We start from the raw sequence: 19,402 nt of genomic DNA on the forward strand, positions 1-19,402 counted from the left end.
TAAAAATTATACTATCACTCAATTATGTATTTGTGTATGCTGATAAAAAAATATATGTATAGTTGTAAGCAATGATGTAAATTACTTTTATAGAGGGATGATTCATGCTATTTTCTTAGCATTTCATTTTATTTCACCCATCCAAAAGAAACGGAATATGGTGTCCTCAAGAAGAACGTTGTAGCAAAAGTAACTTTATTCAAAAGGGTACAATGATAAAGTAATAAGGAGTGGTGAGAAAAGAAGGGTTGAAGTACAAATAGTAAAATAGTGTGGGGAATGTGAAGTTACTCTTCTTTAATTTGCATTATTTCTTTCTTGTGAACATTGTCATTCACGGACAGCACATATGAAACAAATATTTGGTTTGGATTGTCGGGTAGTACTATAGGCATCACGTTATTTGTTTAATACCAATCACAATGAGACATCATTTTGTGAATGGTAGGGACTCAGAAGTATGGACAGAAAATTGTGGAGATGCAGCATTCTTCTAATATGCTAAATCAGTTCTATTATTTAAATTACTTAAATTAACGTTGTATTTAATTTATTTATTTTTATTAGATATATTAAAAATTATCCCTAAATTGTCAAAAAAAACATTTTCCTTCACCTCATTTTACCGAATTCCATTCATGTTGTCTTTTATTTTGTTTACATAATATCTAGTATACCAACATGTTGAGATGGCCGAGTTGGTCTAAGGCGCCAGATTAAGGTTCTTGTCCGAAAGGGCGTGGGTTCAAATCCCACTCTCAACATTATTATGTTTTTAGCCTCCAAATATGGAATGAAGTGGAACAATTGGGAAACAGGAAAACAAACAATTCAAAACAGGATTGCTTTCTCAGCACAACAAAAAAGAGTGCTGGCTCAACAAAAAGTTTGAGGCCCAGCCTAGGCCCTAGAAAAAATGCACAGAACCCATAGCAAATATCTTTTTAAGTGATAGTCCAATTGAGTAAATTAGTAAAATAAAAAATATTATGGTATTAATAAAAAAAAAACAAAAGAAAGATTTATTATGGGTTGATCAAAAAAGAAAATTTAATTATGAAAAATAAAATTTTTAATTTTCTTGAGAAATATGTTAAGTGTCTTGTCTTTTTTAACAAATGAAGCCCAACATATTCATTTCTTAAAATTTTTCTGTGTATAGATTTTTCTCTACATTTAGTTATGTATATTATTCAATTTATAAATTTCAAAGAGTACGGCATAGTTAAACCGTTGTGCATAGTTCAGAAATGAAATTTCAAGTGAATATTCGTTCTAAAAACTAAATTACTAAGGGTATGTTTAATTTCTGTTTTCAAAATAGTTTTTTATTTTTAAAACAAATTTGTTTTCTGTTTTTAAAACAGTTTTCTATTTTTAAAACAAATTTGTTTTCTGTTTTAAAAATGAATTTATATTAAAATTTATTTTTAAAAATAGAAAACTATTTTGAAAACAAAAATCAAACATACTTTAATTTACTCAAATCAAATCTTGTTTAGACTTGATCTTTTGTTTCTCTAACTGTTTTTTAAAACACCTTTAAATTATTAAAATTTTATTTTTTTTACAAATAATTTGATCAAATTATTTTACTAAATTTAAACTCAATAATGTAAGTTTAGTACTGAAAATTTTTATTATAAAAAAATTAGAGCATGTTAACATTAAAATCAACTTTACAGTATTAATAACTTTAAATAACATGTTAACATTTGTTTCATACTTGTAGAATTAAATATTTTATCATTTCGTAAAATAACTTTTATTTCCTTTTTAAGTTTGAATCCTATTGTTCTTTTTGTATAATTTGTCAAAAAAAACTTTTTTTAAATTTATTTTATTAAATTTTATGATTAAAATAATAGTATAAACTCTTGTATAAAACAGATGTATTAAATAAAAACTTAATTAACTATGGACCTATTAAAAAGAAATTATGAACAATTTATAAAAAATAGCTTATGGCTTTCAAAAGTTATTTTTAACTTATTTCAATAAGTTTTTGATATAACTTGTTAAAATTAACTATTTTCAGCTTATCTCAAAGAATTCCATTATTTAACTTATGACACAAATTTTTGTTTAAAAATAATTTTTCAATCCCACTCTGCGTATATAAAGATGCAATCACATAGAAAGGGTAAAGTTACAATTTATAAACTCATATTAGCAATTCATAGAACATATAAAAATCACGAAACAACACTAATTGTATTGGTTTGCACTCTGTTAGAGTCATAATTTTGTGATTCAGTTTCTCTCTCGCTGTTGCACTCAAAACTTGAATCGTGTGTAGATCTAAAACATGCAATTGCTTAGTTTGAGACAAGAGATCCTCGAGACTTCAACAAAAATTGTTGCACTCCAACAAAGGTAACACCACTGGCTGTAAGAGGCATGTTGTATATTTTGTGACTAAGCTAATCGATAATTATCATTATTTTAGTTTTCATCTCAATTCTATTTTTTCTATTATTAATTTCCTTCTTATTTTAATTCTTATTTATATTTTAATAATTTTATTTTTATTATGTAAAATTTAATTTAATATAATTTAATTCGACAATTCAGATTAAAAAAATTGGTCTAATTTATTGTTTTTCTTATTTATTTATTTAATTTATTTTAGTTGTTCAAGTAACATTTTACTCTTATCAAACTCAATTAAAAAAGGATTAACAATCTAATTTTACTCGACCATGTGATTACGTTACAATTTTCATTTATGTGCCATCTTCAAACTATTAAACACAAAAACTACCCTGTAGACTAAGAAATATCGTACTATTGTTATTGCTAGGTTCATATTGGAATACAAGAAGCATAATTTTGTATGTATAAAAGTTGAGTTTCACCTACTTAAATGTAAATTCCACCCCTTAAAGACTATAAAAAAGGAGTTGTATCATCCATATGAGAATCACTTTGATACTTCTCTTCTTAAATATTAATTACTTGATAATTATTGAATTGTCCAAACTTTGAAGCATAAAAATTATTCAAAGATGATATCATGTCTTATAAGTATACAAGAAGGGAAGATTCAATGACTCTGACGCTGAGGAATAGGATTTATCAAAGTTCAAAGAATCAAGACTATCAGCAACATAAATACCGTAGAACCAACTCTGATTTCCTTAGATTGGAATTCTGGGATGAATTCTTTTGGTCAATACTCTCAACATTATATTAAACGTTTTTTATATGACACTTCAAAGTAGTTATAGTTGAACGTCAAGCCTAGTTCTTTTATCACGTATCAAGTCTTCGTGGGTTTAAAATTTCAAGTACCACTTTCAAATAAGCTTGATTTCTTTTACCGCGATACACCAGTTTTTTCTTTTAAAAAGAAAAAAAAATATTTATTAAAATGCCTATTTCGGTAGTTAATTATGAAGAATAACATATTTTCACTTCTATTTCTGATGCAATAATCCACATGTTACTGACACAAAACAAGTAATTTGTTTTCTGGGTCAAAGTCTCTGTAATTCCTTAAAAAGTTATAAAAATTTGATTGAATTTTTTTACCGTCCAAATAAAAATCGATGAAAATTTGGTTGGATTTAGTTTGATTTAAGTTTTCATCGTCAAAATTGGCATTTTGCTTTTATGGGCAGCGCCATTTAAATTAATCAAATCCCCTTCTTTTTATGATGGGTTTAAAATGAAATATAATTTCTAAATCAAGTCAATATATTTTTAACTTTTGATATTTCCAAATATATTGCATTCCAAACCAAATTTAATTTTAAATCAATTTGAATTAATCAAATCCCCTTCTTTTTATGAAGGGTTTAAAATGAAATATAATTTCTAAATCAAATCAATATATTTTTTATTTTTGATATTTCCAAATAAGGCCTCAGATGTTGTAGCTCCTTGTCAGAACAATTTAAAATTCTAAGACATGAGGCCTACTCAAACTTGTCATCAATAACTTAATGAAATGTATAGTGAAATGTTAGATTGATTGAATCAAAGGCTTGAGTCACTGCTGTGTGTACACTGTTTCCTTAAAAATATAGAATGTACCTTAAAATTTTAGAATCAAAACTGAAGAGATCAATCAGGTTTATCAAATCATGATGAATGACGTGAAAGAATAAAAAACTACATGGGCAAAAAATCATTTACTCTCTTTCCTATGCTTCTATCCCTTACTAAAAGCAACTTCAATGGGTTGGAGGGGGGCTATTACCGCTTCCGGCATGACCCCGGGTACCATGAAACCATTCCTGAGTTCACATCAAGTTTACCTCATGCAGTTGCTTCACTTTCTGCAGCCCAAAATTGTGATCACAGGCTTCAAATATTACCGTCATCTGAAAATTTACTCTGACATCTTCAGGTGGAAATTTATTATGCCCATAGTAGTCCATCAGAGCCAATTTCAAAATTTGAAACCGGGCTATCACCAAATTCCTTTTCAGTTGGTTGGTCACCTTCTAGTGTATCCGCATATGGTTTCAAAAGATCAGAAGATCTTTCAGATGGAATACCATAATCTCTGAGTATGGAGGATGAAGCAGTAGCAACAGCTTCTCTCTCCAAAACAGCTACATAGCTATCTTCAAATTCAAAACACAGATACCTGTCCTTGCATGCTGAGCAAGAGCAAAGCAATGGAACAACCTTAAGACATATCGCAAAAGAAAATGAATGCATAATAGGTAAAGAAGGTAGCAACTTACAATCAATGAGGTGTGCAAGGTGATGAATGTTTTTAATTGGAGTTCCATTGAATTTTACAACCTGCAAAAACAATGTCATTTTAGAGAAATTTGCATTAAATAGAGGGGCCTGTGGGAATCAAACTTGCATATGGAAATGAATTGCCTGCTGATTGCTCATATCTTCATAACCTATGTTGACTTCATTTGCCAAGACCTGTCAATTATAAGAAGAAAAGAAAATTATATACCATATAGAGCAACTAAACATCTAACTAGAAAATGCTAAAGGCTATGACACTGTTGAATATATTAATGAATAAGATCAAGGTAATAATGGTAATGCAACATGTGATGCAAGAATCTCCTGAATAAAATCAAACATTGTGTGCATAATAACATAAATTTTAAAGAAAACCAGCAACCAACCTGTGAAAGAATTACAATCTGTTCCCCTTTAAACCTTGCCAATGAATAACGTGCCTTTGCCAGTAATTTTAGCTGCCAAGGAAATAAAATAAAATTCAATCACAAACTAACTGATTTCAACTTTGTGCTTTAACATTAACCGATACATATTCAGAACTTACCCCTATAGAGTCTTCACATTCCTCCCTACCAAAAGTTTCAGAAATAACAAAATAAATACTAATTCGCAAATAGGAATGCAAAAAAAATGGAACAAAAAAGGAACTAAACACTGAAAATACTGCCAAGAATGAAGAAAAAATGCAACATACTCAATCAATGGCTCCGAGAGGGGTGTGAACACTAAACCAGCAATTATTAGATAGGAAGGCGGACCTTCATCAATGTGGTAGGGAACCTTGAAGAGAGAAAATGAGTTGGAAAATAAGAGCATCAGATCAACAATATCATGAAATTGATATCAAAATTCAATGACAAGTTACATACCAAATGAACTCGTGGATTTAAAACAATTTTAGTTTTCATTGTTGTCCCAGATCTGATGATACCAAGCTCTGCTGTATCACCTGCAAATCTGTATAGCACTATTACTCAAGGATTCCATTCTAAGCATACCAATGTTCACGAGACGCAATGCCAAATGCTGTAAAACTTGCTTCTTGATATTGTCAAATAAGACCTCATAAGCCACAAAATAAACAACCCACATGAGTACATCCAATATAATGTGCATTAAATGATCTTTTGAAGCAACAGTAAAGTATTATATCCTCAGTACCCACAGATTTAATGTCTGAATTATATTACTAACATATCGGAAGAGGTCAGGAATGATAAGGAACGTATAAAGATGTTAATATCACAAAGTTGAAAGCGTACAAATACAGCCTTTACAAGAAGTGTATTAGCAAAATTTAGCATGATGATACTGAAATTAAGGGATAAACTATGAATCAAACACAAAATTTAATTTGTTTGATTTGGATGAGAATGAAGCCTTTACTTTTGACTGATGAGGTAATGGAAGGCAATTCGCTCATTTGATCGGAATGGGACTGTTCCTTCACAACCAACACGAACATCATCAAAGCTGACAATCACATCACCCTGTAATGTCAAGTTGTATCTAAAATGTTAATGCCTGGTTCAATAGGTTTTAAAAAAGGAAGAATTTGTAACTAATTTCCTCAGGTATGTCTTTGAAGTTGTATTCAAAGTTTTGATAAAGAAGACATGTAGACAGCTACTGACAGACACACATCTAATGCACAAGAATTTTCAATTTTCAAACACAAACAACGTGCATGATAATATTTAGAATCCAAACTAGCTTAGCCTTTTATTTCCAATATGCTAAATATGTTTGTTCCCTTCTTAGACTCCACTTATCAAAATGCTCTAGGTATTTAAAGATCTGCTATGTAAAGAAGCATAGAAATGAAAATGATTCAAGGTTTTGGTTGGTTGTCCACTCATGTGATATTGAAGGACAATATCTTGCAAATCAAAATAATTTACAATACCTCCTTTAATACATTATTTGCATCAGAAGTTGGTTCAACTCTTCGTACCAATACTCCCTGCCCAAAACAGAAAATGCAAAATATAAAAACTTCAGTGCTAAATAGTCAAGTAGTGTTGAAACTTTAGTGTTCCAGTATGGGTGGAGGAAAAGAAAGAAGCAGAACACTAAGCATAATAAGATTTTGTTGATATGCTGTGTAATGATGGGATGCAAAATACTCAACGATACTATTTATACACGTGAGAGAAGAAAATGCGAGAACATATGAATGAATTTATGTATCTCAATTACACAGCAGGAGAAATTTTTTATACAAACAAAACATAATTTACACAAGGATTTACAATCACCTAATTACCATAATTCAGAATATCCCTAATTACATAATCAACCTATAATTACTCAATTCACATTATTTTCAACAAAGCAATTAACCAGCATTGATTAAAATAATCTCATTTGTCCCCCATGCTTTTGGTCTATCATCCCCTCTTAGGATCTCAACTCTTCCTGGTTCTAACTTCTCCCCTCTACCTCTTCTTTCTCCAACCAACCATCTTCCTGCCTCAACCAACTCCTTCCATCTCAAATCCACAAGAAATCATCCATTTTATACAAGCAAACTGACACATGCAGCATCCGAGGGTAATCTTTACAAGTTTTGTGGGCATAAAACTAATTTAATGTTCAATACTAGCATATATGCAAAGCAATATCAAGAAGGGTAGAATCTGAGCTAACAAGAAAATGTAACAATAGATTACATTTATCCAGACAATACTGTTGTTTACAAGAGTTAAAGCAAATATCAAATCTCATATGATACAAAGATTGCCACACAAATGAGGGTATAGGCCATACTGGCATCTTCAATTGCCAGTTTTCAAATAAATCATTTCCATGCATAACATGAATAAGTTTTCTGTACAATCAATTTTAACTAGAGAAGATTTTAGCCAAAGACATACCTCAATAGATTGTACTTTCAAACAAGCACGCAGTGCAGGATTCTCTAACTTCTGTATAAGTACACCAAGGCAAGGGAAACCTGGGGAGTGAAAACATTGTTTCAGACCACCAGCATAGTTTGCATACTAAGCTTGATTAGAAGGTTTGATTTGTGATAGACACTGCACATGATATGCTTTCTGAACACAATAGTGGTAAACTTTGTTCCGACTTCCAAGAAGCAAGGTGGAATTAAAAGATTCCAGGTATCATAGGAAATCACAAGAATATGCACTAATGTATTGATGTGACTGGGAACTTACATTATTTTTCTGTTATTTTGTGCAAAGATGCAAAGAAATCTATACTTACACACAAAACAGAACAACACACATGAACAATTTTAGACAGTCAAGAAATCAGCATATAAAAACGATCTGCACGGGATTATAAACTTTATCTTATAACAGTATAAATTTCATTCTAAATGTATAATTTTGATTAGCTTATAACATTTACAAGACACAAGAATGACAATCATACAAAGTGATATTTAGACAACACAAAATCTCCCCAAGTAATATGATGCAATGCATCCAATAAACATGGTGACACAATTTATCAAATTGGAAGAATTTCTTACCAGTATACCTGCCATTCTTTTCATAGTCAGTCAGAAAATGAGATACAACTGTTGTAGGAATCACATATCCAATATTTTCAGCCTCTTCAGATCTGTAGACCTAGAGGTAATGTCCCATAAGAAAATGACCCAGAAAAATACACAAAGTAATGAAGTTTCTGACCTGTTAGCACAAGATACGTAGATATTGGGATCTATCAAGAATCAACTTCCCCAAAAGCTTAAGTTGTTAGGTGAAGATTCATGAATGATTTTATATTTAATAACCCCACTCAAGAGCCTTTCAGCTCAATGAGTGGAAATGCACAAGCCCACCCACAATTTACTGAAACTCAGCATTTTTATTCAGACACATGGTAGACAGAAAAGGTTGAACCCCTTACCACTTGTTCTTAGAGGTTCTACTAACAACAGGGAAAAACCAACTTTCCCAAAAGCAAAGTGGTCGAGACTAGTGAATGATTTTATACTGTGACAAACAAAATTACAAAATCTGATGTATTATTATTTCTTAACCAACAGAACTGAAGTGGCAATTTTCTCTAGCAGAATTTAATTTAATATGACCAAGATTCCAAGCATTAGCATGTAATAACTTTTCCAACAAACCAAACCTTTCATATCAAGGTGCAAAAGCCAAGTAAGCATTAACATATCAACTAACAGTTGGTCATAAAATCTACCTGAAATGCCACTCCAATGCACTCCCCTTGGTCATTGAAAGCTGGGCCTCCACTATTACCTAAAATTTTTTAACAAGTTTGAGCAATGTCAATCACATCAATATATAAACAATTCCATAAATGAGGAAGAAGTTATTTCATTGACACATAGCAGTTATACTATTTAGAATAGGAAAAGATATAGAGAAAACTATTTACAAAGCGGAGGCAAAAATAAAATTTAAACCACTTTAAAATATACTGACCAGGATTTATTGCTGCATCAATTTGAATGCCCAACAAATCAGATGATCCATGAGCATATGACGTAACCTGGTTACAATTTTTTTAACAACTAAGCACTACAATCCTAGAAAAGAAAAAAGGTGGATTTCACGGTGGATCAAATGATAAATTTTGGTTCAAGTCAATATATCAAACCTCTATACGAGATACAACTCCTTTTGTCACCGAAATTGTGTCTCCTCCAAGAGGATATCCCACAACAGTTACAGAATCCTTCAAGTTAGAAACAAAACATAAAGAAATTTCAGTTCATGTATCATACAAAAATTTATACTATATATGCTTTCAAAATTTGTCCAATTAATTAATATTTCATGGATTTTTCACAAAACATAAATGTATAAAAACCACAGCATCTTGGTAGTTGGTGTAGATCACAACAAAAATATCAGCTGCTATTTTTTAAACAGAAGAGGTGGAGGGAATACAAAATGAGAAAGTAAGGAAATTTACTTTTCCATTTATTAGTTGAAAATCTAGTTTACATTGTCCTTTAAACATTAGACAACAAATACTGATCAGGTGACATGAATCAACACAGTTTCTAAAGTGACGTAATATATATTACTTTTTCACCTAATGTATATGGTATATTAACAGATTTTCAAAACATAATATCCAGAAGTATGACTATCATCATGTACCTGACACTACACAAGAATATCATCTCAACCTAGCTCTATAAATCTGACACCCTCAGAGACTGATCATACATAACTTATTCAATTCATTTTAACCTCGTCAACAAATCAGATTTTACTCCCTTTTATTGGGAAGATTATCATGAAGAGGTACCAAAGCAGAAAGCAATTATGTTCAGAAAAAGACAAAAGAATGGCAATTTTAAACCTGAAGATGTGGCAAGCGTCCAAATCTGAGAGGTTCCACGTCTCTCCAAAACTCCTCACTTTCTACTGAGAGCAAAGCTACATCACAGTCAATACCTCTGGCCAAAACCTGTACATTCCATCACTGAGAGTACAGTAAATATATGAACACATGCTATAAATCAATGTCTCAAAGCTTTCCCTTGAAAGTTTAATATTATCATTTGGTAAACAAAAAATATTGGAATATTCAATACACTATATTTATATTTTTTTCATGATAGGAGTATTTGATTATTACTTATACACAGTGTTAAGATATATAAAATAAAGGTCATTTATTTGTAATATAACTTTGATTTGCAAGTACTTCCATTTTTCCATATCATCATGAATTAAGAGCAATAGGAAAAATCAACATAATATGCCCATCAGGAACTAATTTTTTTTCAATCAACAAAACTATTTTATATGTCATACTGTCCTTAAATTATTGAAAAGGGTCACCGCAGATTACCTGAATTACCATAATGGAACTCCATAAAGTTTTAAGGAAATTTGCCTCAGCCTTCCAAGTTGCAATTGAGTGATTGACTTATGCTTCCCTGAGTTTCTACAATTTATAACCTACTTTTACCAATGCACTTGAAAATTGATTCATTGAAAATCTTAAAACATGGTAAAACTTACAAATAAACCCTAGAGATGTTAACTTTTTCTGCACTTATAAAGTTTTACAAACTAATTTAATACTTTTTGACTGTCATCACCCTCTAGTCTTACTATGCAACAGAGATAAATGCAATAATCCTACTGAGCCAGATATGTTTTCATCAGATAGCAAATTATTCTCGTCTCGATACCGAAAGATTGACCAGATAATAGAAAATTGATACAAAATAAGAACAACTCCTTTATATGAGACACACCTTAGCCACATATTTTGAATCATCCCCTCTTCTCTTGACTTTAACCTGCAATCATATCCAAAAGAGAAAAGAAAATGAGAGCAATTGATCTCCTTAACTTCTTTTAAGTAGAAACATTAAAGGAATATCAAAATTTTAGTTTTATTGGGCATGCTATTTATGGATTAGATGCACAAGTCTGCAATAAGTTAACACTTAGAACAATAAAGTTATGGAGCCATTGGCATTGTCATTTGTCAATTTTCTGACTAAGAGCTCTACAAATTACTTCTTCTATGATTTTAATTTTCTAGAATTTGAACTATCAGGAAATTTCTCCTGACTTTCGACTTTCTGTTGGCTATTTCATAAATAAGGTCCATTTGACATTCAATTCTAAGAATTTACTATAAACACATCAATAAATTTATATTACAAAATCTACAACATACTAAAGATAGGATAATTCAGGAAATTACCTGCGTATCATGTTCTACACAATGTGCATTGGTTAATAGTTTCCTATCTCCAATCATAAATGCACTGCACAAAATGAAGCCTGTAAGATTAAGAGAGAAGGATTCTCACTATTTATGGTTAGGGTTTTCAAAATCTTGCCTGCCAGTACTTGTATATTGTCTCTGTTTTTGCCAAGGAAGTGAATAATCCGGGGCAGTATGGGTGCAATAAACCTACAAATGTTATAGGAACCAGATATTTTAGCAAAGAGAAAATGCATACAAGAACAATACAAATAAAATATAGAACATAACAATATGAAATCCACAAGATGATAACTGCATGTTGTAGAACAGAAGAAGAGGCTCTGTTTTAAGGCATTGTAAAGGGTAAAACTAGAAAAAAAATTCTATTTAACATGAGGTGATATGTCAAATTATATTATCTTAAAATGAACAATAACTCGGATATAGAACAATTAACAATATTGAACCTGAAATCATTAGAAAATCTAGAGACATGTCATGAAAGCTCCCACCAAGAACACCAACCTACCAGAACATGGCACAGAAGAATAGAGGAACGGAATGAATAACATTTTGGGTTTGGAATTTGAGGTGCTATCCCTCCAAAAGGCCAAAGGTCTGAGATAAAAGTGACAATAATAATATTTATTTACCACAAATGAAAGAGTTAAACTTCACCTTCACAACAGCATTGAGGAAAGCCGAATCTTGTAAATTGCTTGGTTCAACCTGAATTATACAATTGTTTGTAGAAGTTAGGAGAGGCAAGAAAAGATAAATAATAAGTTTGGCTCAAGTAGCTCTAAACGGTCATCAGAAAAAAAAAGTGGGGGGGAATATATCCATCTCCTTATTTCCCCACTTATAATACAGGGTGGCATTCTGTGCCTACAATGATAAAGCATAGCATGAAACTAAAAGTAAAGAGAAGGCAAATTCCAGAGGAGGGATCTTATATGTGGATAAGTACCACGGCAGCAAACATCAGCCAAACCAATTAACATCCAGTATTTAAAACCAAAGCAATCATATGAGCTTTGTTATTACGATATATGAATGACTAACTAATGGAGGTTGCTACCAACAGTAGAAATCATACCCCAGACCTACTTTGTCAATGGTGTTCAGTCCTCTACTCGCGGAGCCAACATACATTGGCCAGAAGTTATAATTTCAATTCCAATTACGGCATATACAACAATTCTACAACAAAGTAAAGCTTTATGCTTCCACAACATAAAATAATGTTTAAGAGTTTCCACACACACACAATGTTAGAAGCACCTCAAACCTAACTCGCTCAAGTAAAACATTTTGAAGAGGGATGGAAGTCCACCCAAACACACCTTTCCTGAGCAAAGAAATCTCAGTTCTCAAAGGCCATGACAAAACTCAATGTTATTTGCACAACAGCATCTCAACATTTAGACACAAATGCAAGTCATGCTCATGTACCTGTTGATCCTTGGAGTCGAACATAAAGTCCTTATCTTTCCTATTAATCCCAAACGCCTTAGTAGATTGAGATTCCACCACATTCCCTCTAGTAGACCTTTCATCTTTTGACTGCCCCAGTTGCTTCTTCTGCCCTGCACCTTCCTTCTGAAATTTCAACACAGGAAAATAAATATTCATATTTCATAGTAAGAAACCATGGAAGAGGAAAGAAAGAGCGAATTACTTGTCGATTGGATTTGGGGGAAGAGGAGAGACGGGGTGGATTGTAATGGAGAGAAACGATTGGTGTGCGAGAGAAAGAGTAATGGAATTTAACAGTGGAGAATAAGGAAGTGGAACTGGACAGTGCAACCACTGCCATTGAGCTTGCGTGTTAGAGGTGACTCCTTTTGGTTTAAATTGAATTGCAGTTCAGTGTTTGCGCATCACCATGTCTGCTTCTTCTGCTTTTTGTTTTCTTATCCTCTCTGCTTCCTATTCCCAAATTCTATCCTATGTTTTTAATTTCATCTTTTTTCATTTTAGCTATTATTTGCCTCGCTATATTATTCACTTCAATATTATAAATTCGAGTTGTTGTTTTCAAGAAAATAATAAAAGGATATTTCTTTTCTTTTACGATATATTTTTCAAAATCATAGGATATTTGTCCTGTTAACGACTGCTCCATGGACATTATTACGAAAAATTAATACACTTTAATAAACATTTTTAATTATTTTGAAAAATGTTAAATGATTTTTATAATTCTAATGTACTAATAAATATTCTTTTCAACCGGCACTTTTTGACTTTGTTTCTATCATCAAATTAAATGAATAATGTTTTATATAATCATATTCAATCAATCAATCAAAATATTTAACTTCCCTAATTTCTTTAATTATTACTTGAATGTTTTGAATCCATGTTAAGCTACATCTATAAATCACTATCAAAATAGCTTTTTATTATTCAAAAATATTTTTCTGTGTTATCTGTACATGAATTTTATGACAATTATAACTATTATTTTTTTAAATAAATTATTATAATTTTACTTTACTCTATAACTAGAATGCTTAATAATAATAATAATAATAATAATATTATTATTATTATTATTATTTCTTCCCCAATAAAACATTATAAAATATTTTCTAGTCAGTTATAAAATATTATCATCGTCATCGTATGAATATTTCTAAAGCTCCTCTGAATAATTTCCTAATAAGTTTAGGCTTTTAACAATATTATGAATTTATACACATAACAAAATCATGCTTTTGTGTTGTAGCAAGTTAGCAACTTCATTAGCATTAAAAATTGATGCTTATTATTGATACACCATTTTGTTAAATCTGTAATTTTTTTGTATTTGCTTTATTTATTATATTTTTTTTATAGAATACAAATTTGATTTTTTTTAAAGTAAAATGCATAGTATTAAAATTATGATAAATATGCTGCAACTGCCAATAAAACCCTCGAGGGAAAGTCTTTCCACAAGCCACAATTTGGATAATCAACAACTATTGAAGGAAGCACATGAGCTTCATTTATTATATTAGGAAATGCATTTGTGAAAGAGGTACAATTTGCAACAATTTGATGAAGATAAGGATTACTATGTTTTCCCTTCATTGCCTTGATCAACTGTTAAGAATCCAATTCAACTTCAATATGCTCCAGATTCCATTGTCTTGCAGTTTGCAAAGCCCATCTCATAGCATATCCCTCTGCCACAATTGGATCTGTTTGGAGTTTTGATGATGGGCTTAGCTAAGCATAAACCTATAGAATCTGTCACAACTATTCCAAAACTAGGGCTAGTTTTGCTAGATTGGTCAGCATCTGTGGTCACTTTTAGCACACCCTTTTTTGGTGGTTTCATGCAAAAAGTTTAGTATCTATTTCTTTCCTACATCTTGGCTTCATAAGTATTCCAAACATCCAGGACATTCTTGTACAGAACAAAATTTCTAATTGTGTGTGCTCCAACAAGTAAGAAATCCATATTCTAATTGGATAATTAATCTGTTCTATATAAATTTTTAAGGATGAGACAAGCCATCAGTTCTTTAAAAATATGGTTCAAAATTTCATCAACAGAAATTATAGAATAATTTCAGATAATGTAATCTCAACTACTCACGTCTTCTCATGTGTCAAATTTTTAAATTATGATACAAAATTTTTCACAAAATATACATTCATTTTTTGTATTAATGTTTGTTTGCTCAAACTTGCATAATATGGTACTGCATTGTGCATTAACGTGAATGTGAAGTGTTCAACCTTTTAATTTTCACAAACCTTTTTAATTACATGGGATAGTTGTTGACGAAACCAACACAACAATTTGATTGTTAAATCATGTAATTTTTTTGCTTTGATGATTATATATAAATAATTTCAAATGAAATAAGTAATTTAGATGTAATATCATAGTCAATATTTGTTATCTTAAAATATATACTATATTTAAAAAAAATAACAAAGTTAATTTACTTAATAAAATGTTTATATTAACAATTCAATCAATATAATTTAATGTTCATAAAAAAAAACATTAAGAATACTCACTTTAGAGAATATATCAACTTCTCTCAAACTCTTTTTTTACTCAATGAACAGGGTAACTCTTCAAAGGTCAAGTATATCATATCTTCCCTGTCCCAAGAGCTTATTAACAACATTCACAAGCATACTGTGTACTTCCATTCGAATACTCCAATATACGAGCTAACAGGAGGAATGTATTTTGTTAAAAAGGGTTGCTATTTGGCTTTTCAAAACATTTTTTTCTTACTTTTAATAATAAAAATGTCTTCTTATTTTCATTTTATTTGTTATTTCGAAATATTTGCATAGCATATACAATAAAAATGTTTTTTTCTTTTAACATTCTTGATACAAATCTTTTAAAACTGATAATAAAATAAAAAATTTAGCAGTTTATATTAAAAACAAAAAACAAAGCTAAACAGTGCATACAAGATTCCATGACAATCTCACTTATACACTGACATGCAGTAGATGTATCTAGAGATGGAAGGCCACATGCATTGTCTGTGTAATTGGATGCACTATGGCTCATTGAATGATGATGTTAACTTTCTGAGCATTATTTGGCAAGTGGGTATAGAACAAACAAGCACTGTTTTTGAAGGAGTTTCATCCAATATTCATCAAACCTTATCAACCGACACCTATTGCCCTGTTTAGGACGGATTTCCACTTCCTTAAAATAGGTGATTCCCTATTGTTTAACAATGATTATATTCCTGTCTTATATATTTTTATTGTTTACATTTATACTTTAAAATTTACTTTAAATTTAAAATATCTGTATAATAGATGGGAAACATACGTTAAATATGTAAAATAATAACGTGAATTATACAATATTTTTATCATATTATTTGTTAATAATAAAATAAAAGCACATTTCAAGACATTTTTTCTTTATTCCTTTTTTGAATACAGTACATTACATAAATCAAACTTCTTTAAAAAAAAAATAGAGAACTAACGTTTCTTCATGACTAGCACGATAATAATAAAACATTCATCTACTGCGATAATATTATATTATGCAAACATTTCATCTAGGATTTACAAAATTTATTTTATAGGATAAATGATTGAATTTTTAAAGATAAATAAAGTTGAGATATTATATTAAAAATTTTATCAACTTTTTATTTAATTTTTATGTATAAATTTCATCATTTTATCTATAATGAAATTATTTATCTAATAAAATAACTTAGACAAACCCTTCTACATATCCTTCGAGTCTTTAGTTTCTTAACTACCGGAGAAGCATTTTGAAGTATCTTGACATGCATATCGAGTTACAATGACTTTGTGCTGCTAAATATTTCAGATTTGTGCAGCTAAAGCGAAAATTGTTTCAATGAGCTTAATAATGGATCAAAATGCACCGAAGATAAAAATAAAAGGTATAATATAATTGAATCAATGTCTAAATCTTCGGTTGTTTTATCTATCAACATACTTGTATCGTGCAGTCAAAACTAATGAATGGTAATTAAGAAGAAACTAAATTTTTCGGAAAAAAAAAAAAAAAACAAAAGAGGAGATATAAGTATTAATAATTCTCACGCACCTCATAATAGGTATGCGATGATTGTAACATAGGGGACAAAAGAGAGAAAACAAAATTAAAGCTATAATGAATAGGAGAAAAATATAATATAAAATATAAGAAAAAAATCTTTAAAATTATTAAAAAATTATGCTCCCTTTATTCTATATCTTTTACTGTTTAAAGTTATGTGACAAATTAAAGAATCGTTAATTGATATTAGTTTTTTTAATATTAATATGAAAATGTATTATATTTTGTTTAAAATATTTCCTTATATTTTTCAGGACGATAGGTGAAAAAAATAAATAATCAATAAGAAATATAATTGCAATAGTTAATTGAAGTGATTATTTATTATATTAATTTAGGGTATAGTTTAAAAAAATTAATCGTAATTTCCAGCCTAAGATATGTTCATTTGGTGAAATATCTGCGATCTAATAATGCAATTAAATGCTAAAGGTTGCAATTAATTCAGTACACCATTGTCTTTCATTGGTTGAAAGAGGATAAAAGTACAGTTTAAACACACATGATAAAGGGCCAGCCAATGGTCAACACAGATCAAGTGATCAAGTGACTGTGTAACATGATAAAGCTTAACATTTTTTAAAATTTTATTTTATTTCAATACATCTAAATAATAGATTTTATTATTCTATTTCTCATCATTTAATCACTTGGTATAATAATCTTAACCAAGAAACAAAGATTTTTTATACCTAGTGATCTAAAAAAAACATTTTAATTTTTTTTTTTCCATCCAATACGGTTCTTCTTCACACGCATCCATTTTGATCTTTTTTGTACCATGTTCAGTTTTAATAATGCTGTCCACGTGAAAGCCAAAGGACATCAAACATAAAAATTACGGGAAAATATTATATCAAATATTTGAATTTATTAATAAATTTATAGTTATTATAGTTATCTATGTCGGTACGAAAATTAATCATAACTTAATTTATATAACATGTTCTCACAATAAAAATGGTATAAGATTTCTTTTAATAAATTGATAATAAAAAAAAGTCCTACATGATGATACTTAAATTATCAAGTTGAAACCTTTCTGCAAATTTATTTTAAATCAAATTTAGTTATTTTGCATTCTCAAAAACATATTTTAAAACTTTATCTTTGATAATCCAATAGCGCTGTAAAAAAAATATTTACTAATTATCTCATGCATTGCGTAAATGTTCCTTGACAGTGTATATTTAGAATTATATGCATGGACGAAATAAAAATAACTATGTGAAATGGGCGAAATAAAAAAAAAATAGAGAATGTTACGGTATCACTAATCTAATTATTAATTTTCATATCAGTAAAAATTTATTATGTTTTATAATAATAAATATACAATTTATATTACTGTAAAATTTGTTTCACAAACAATATCTCAAAATTAAATTATTTTTTATAACATACTAAAGATATTTCTAGTCAATTATTAAAAACTAATTTTTAAGACAAATATAGTATTAAAATAAATATAATTTCTTTCACAATACACTTAAATAATCTTATTATTTATGAATTATGACAATCTTATAAATATATAATTATGAGTTGTTCCTTCAATTCGTCATAGTGTCAGATTTAAGATTCTAATAAAAATTTATCTATTGTAATAAAACTCGTTAATATATAATTTTCACTAAAATTATTTGCACTTCCTTTATTATATATTGTTTTAATTTTTTCACATCTGCATTTTTATGAGAGAAAATAATTTATACAAATCAATGAAATCGTTGAACATTATTCATTGTTCACAATAAAGTCAATAATATTTTAAGATTAACTTAATATCATTTATGCATCCTTCGATAGTTTTAAAGGTTTTAGTGATACTTTAAGAACAACTTATTTTATTTATTTATATGACTGAATATATATTTTTAGAACATTTATATATTACTTTTGAATAATTAGTTTACAGTTAAAGTAGGCAAATACTCTTAATATAATATTATTTATTTCTGAAATTAGAGATGTAAATGTTTATATTACACAAAACATTTGCATCACGCGGAGGAACAATTTTTGTGTATTTATTCTCTTGTTATTATTTTCTTCATTTAACAGTTTTTTAGAAAAAATAAACCATATATACATGTTAGGTAGTTTGCTTAAAAAGAAAGGAAGTACATATAATAAGGTTTCTGAAAATTTTCCTCATATGTTGAATGTGTTTGGTAAGTATAATTTTGTTGCATATTTTGGAGTTTGTAATGAGTTAGTAAAATTTTTATTTTCTTTATTTAACAGTTTTTTTATCTTCAGTTTTTTATGAAAAAAATAACCACACATACATGTTAGGTAGTTTGCTTAAAAAGAAAGGAAGTACGAATGATAAGGTTTCTGAAAAAATTTCCTCGTATGTAGAAAGTGTATGGTCAGTATAATCTTCTTGCAGATTTTGGAATTTGT

The 19,402-nt window shown here is 29.3% G+C and overlaps 1 protein-coding gene and 1 non-coding gene across 2 annotated transcripts; one reads left to right on the plus strand and one right to left on the minus strand.

The window, feature by feature from the left end:
* Positions 1-683: 683 nt before the first annotated feature.
* On the plus strand, positions 684-764 carry TRNAL-AAG. The gene has a single exon. It is a non-coding gene; the product is annotated as a tRNA-Leu (tRNA).
* A 3,176-nt stretch (positions 765-3,940) lies between these two features.
* LOC113873605 (protease Do-like 2, chloroplastic) lies at positions 3,941-13,384 on the minus strand. The gene is made up of 21 exons (XM_027511800.1): positions 13,091-13,384; positions 12,865-13,011; positions 12,088-12,138; positions 11,543-11,616; positions 11,404-11,467; positions 10,946-10,990; positions 10,039-10,146; positions 9,325-9,402; positions 9,150-9,216; positions 8,905-8,963; positions 8,222-8,321; positions 7,599-7,678; positions 6,629-6,685; positions 6,109-6,212; positions 5,592-5,679; positions 5,417-5,502; positions 5,267-5,291; positions 5,106-5,177; positions 4,843-4,893; positions 4,698-4,758; positions 3,941-4,610 (listed from the first exon to the last, which is right to left on the minus strand). Exons 1-21 carry the CDS (start codon positions 13,226-13,228, stop codon positions 4,366-4,368), a joined length of 1,800 nt encoding a protein of 599 aa, XP_027367601.1. The 5' UTR covers positions 13,229-13,384; the 3' UTR covers positions 3,941-4,365.
* Between the last annotated feature and the right edge of the window lie 6,018 nt (positions 13,385-19,402).

The sequence above is a fragment of the Abrus precatorius genome, unplaced genomic scaffold, assembly GCF_003935025.1.
Source record: "Abrus precatorius isolate BTA unplaced genomic scaffold, Abrus_2018 Scaffold7, whole genome shotgun sequence".
Classification (NCBI taxonomy): Eukaryota; Viridiplantae; Streptophyta; class Magnoliopsida; order Fabales; family Fabaceae; genus Abrus; species Abrus precatorius.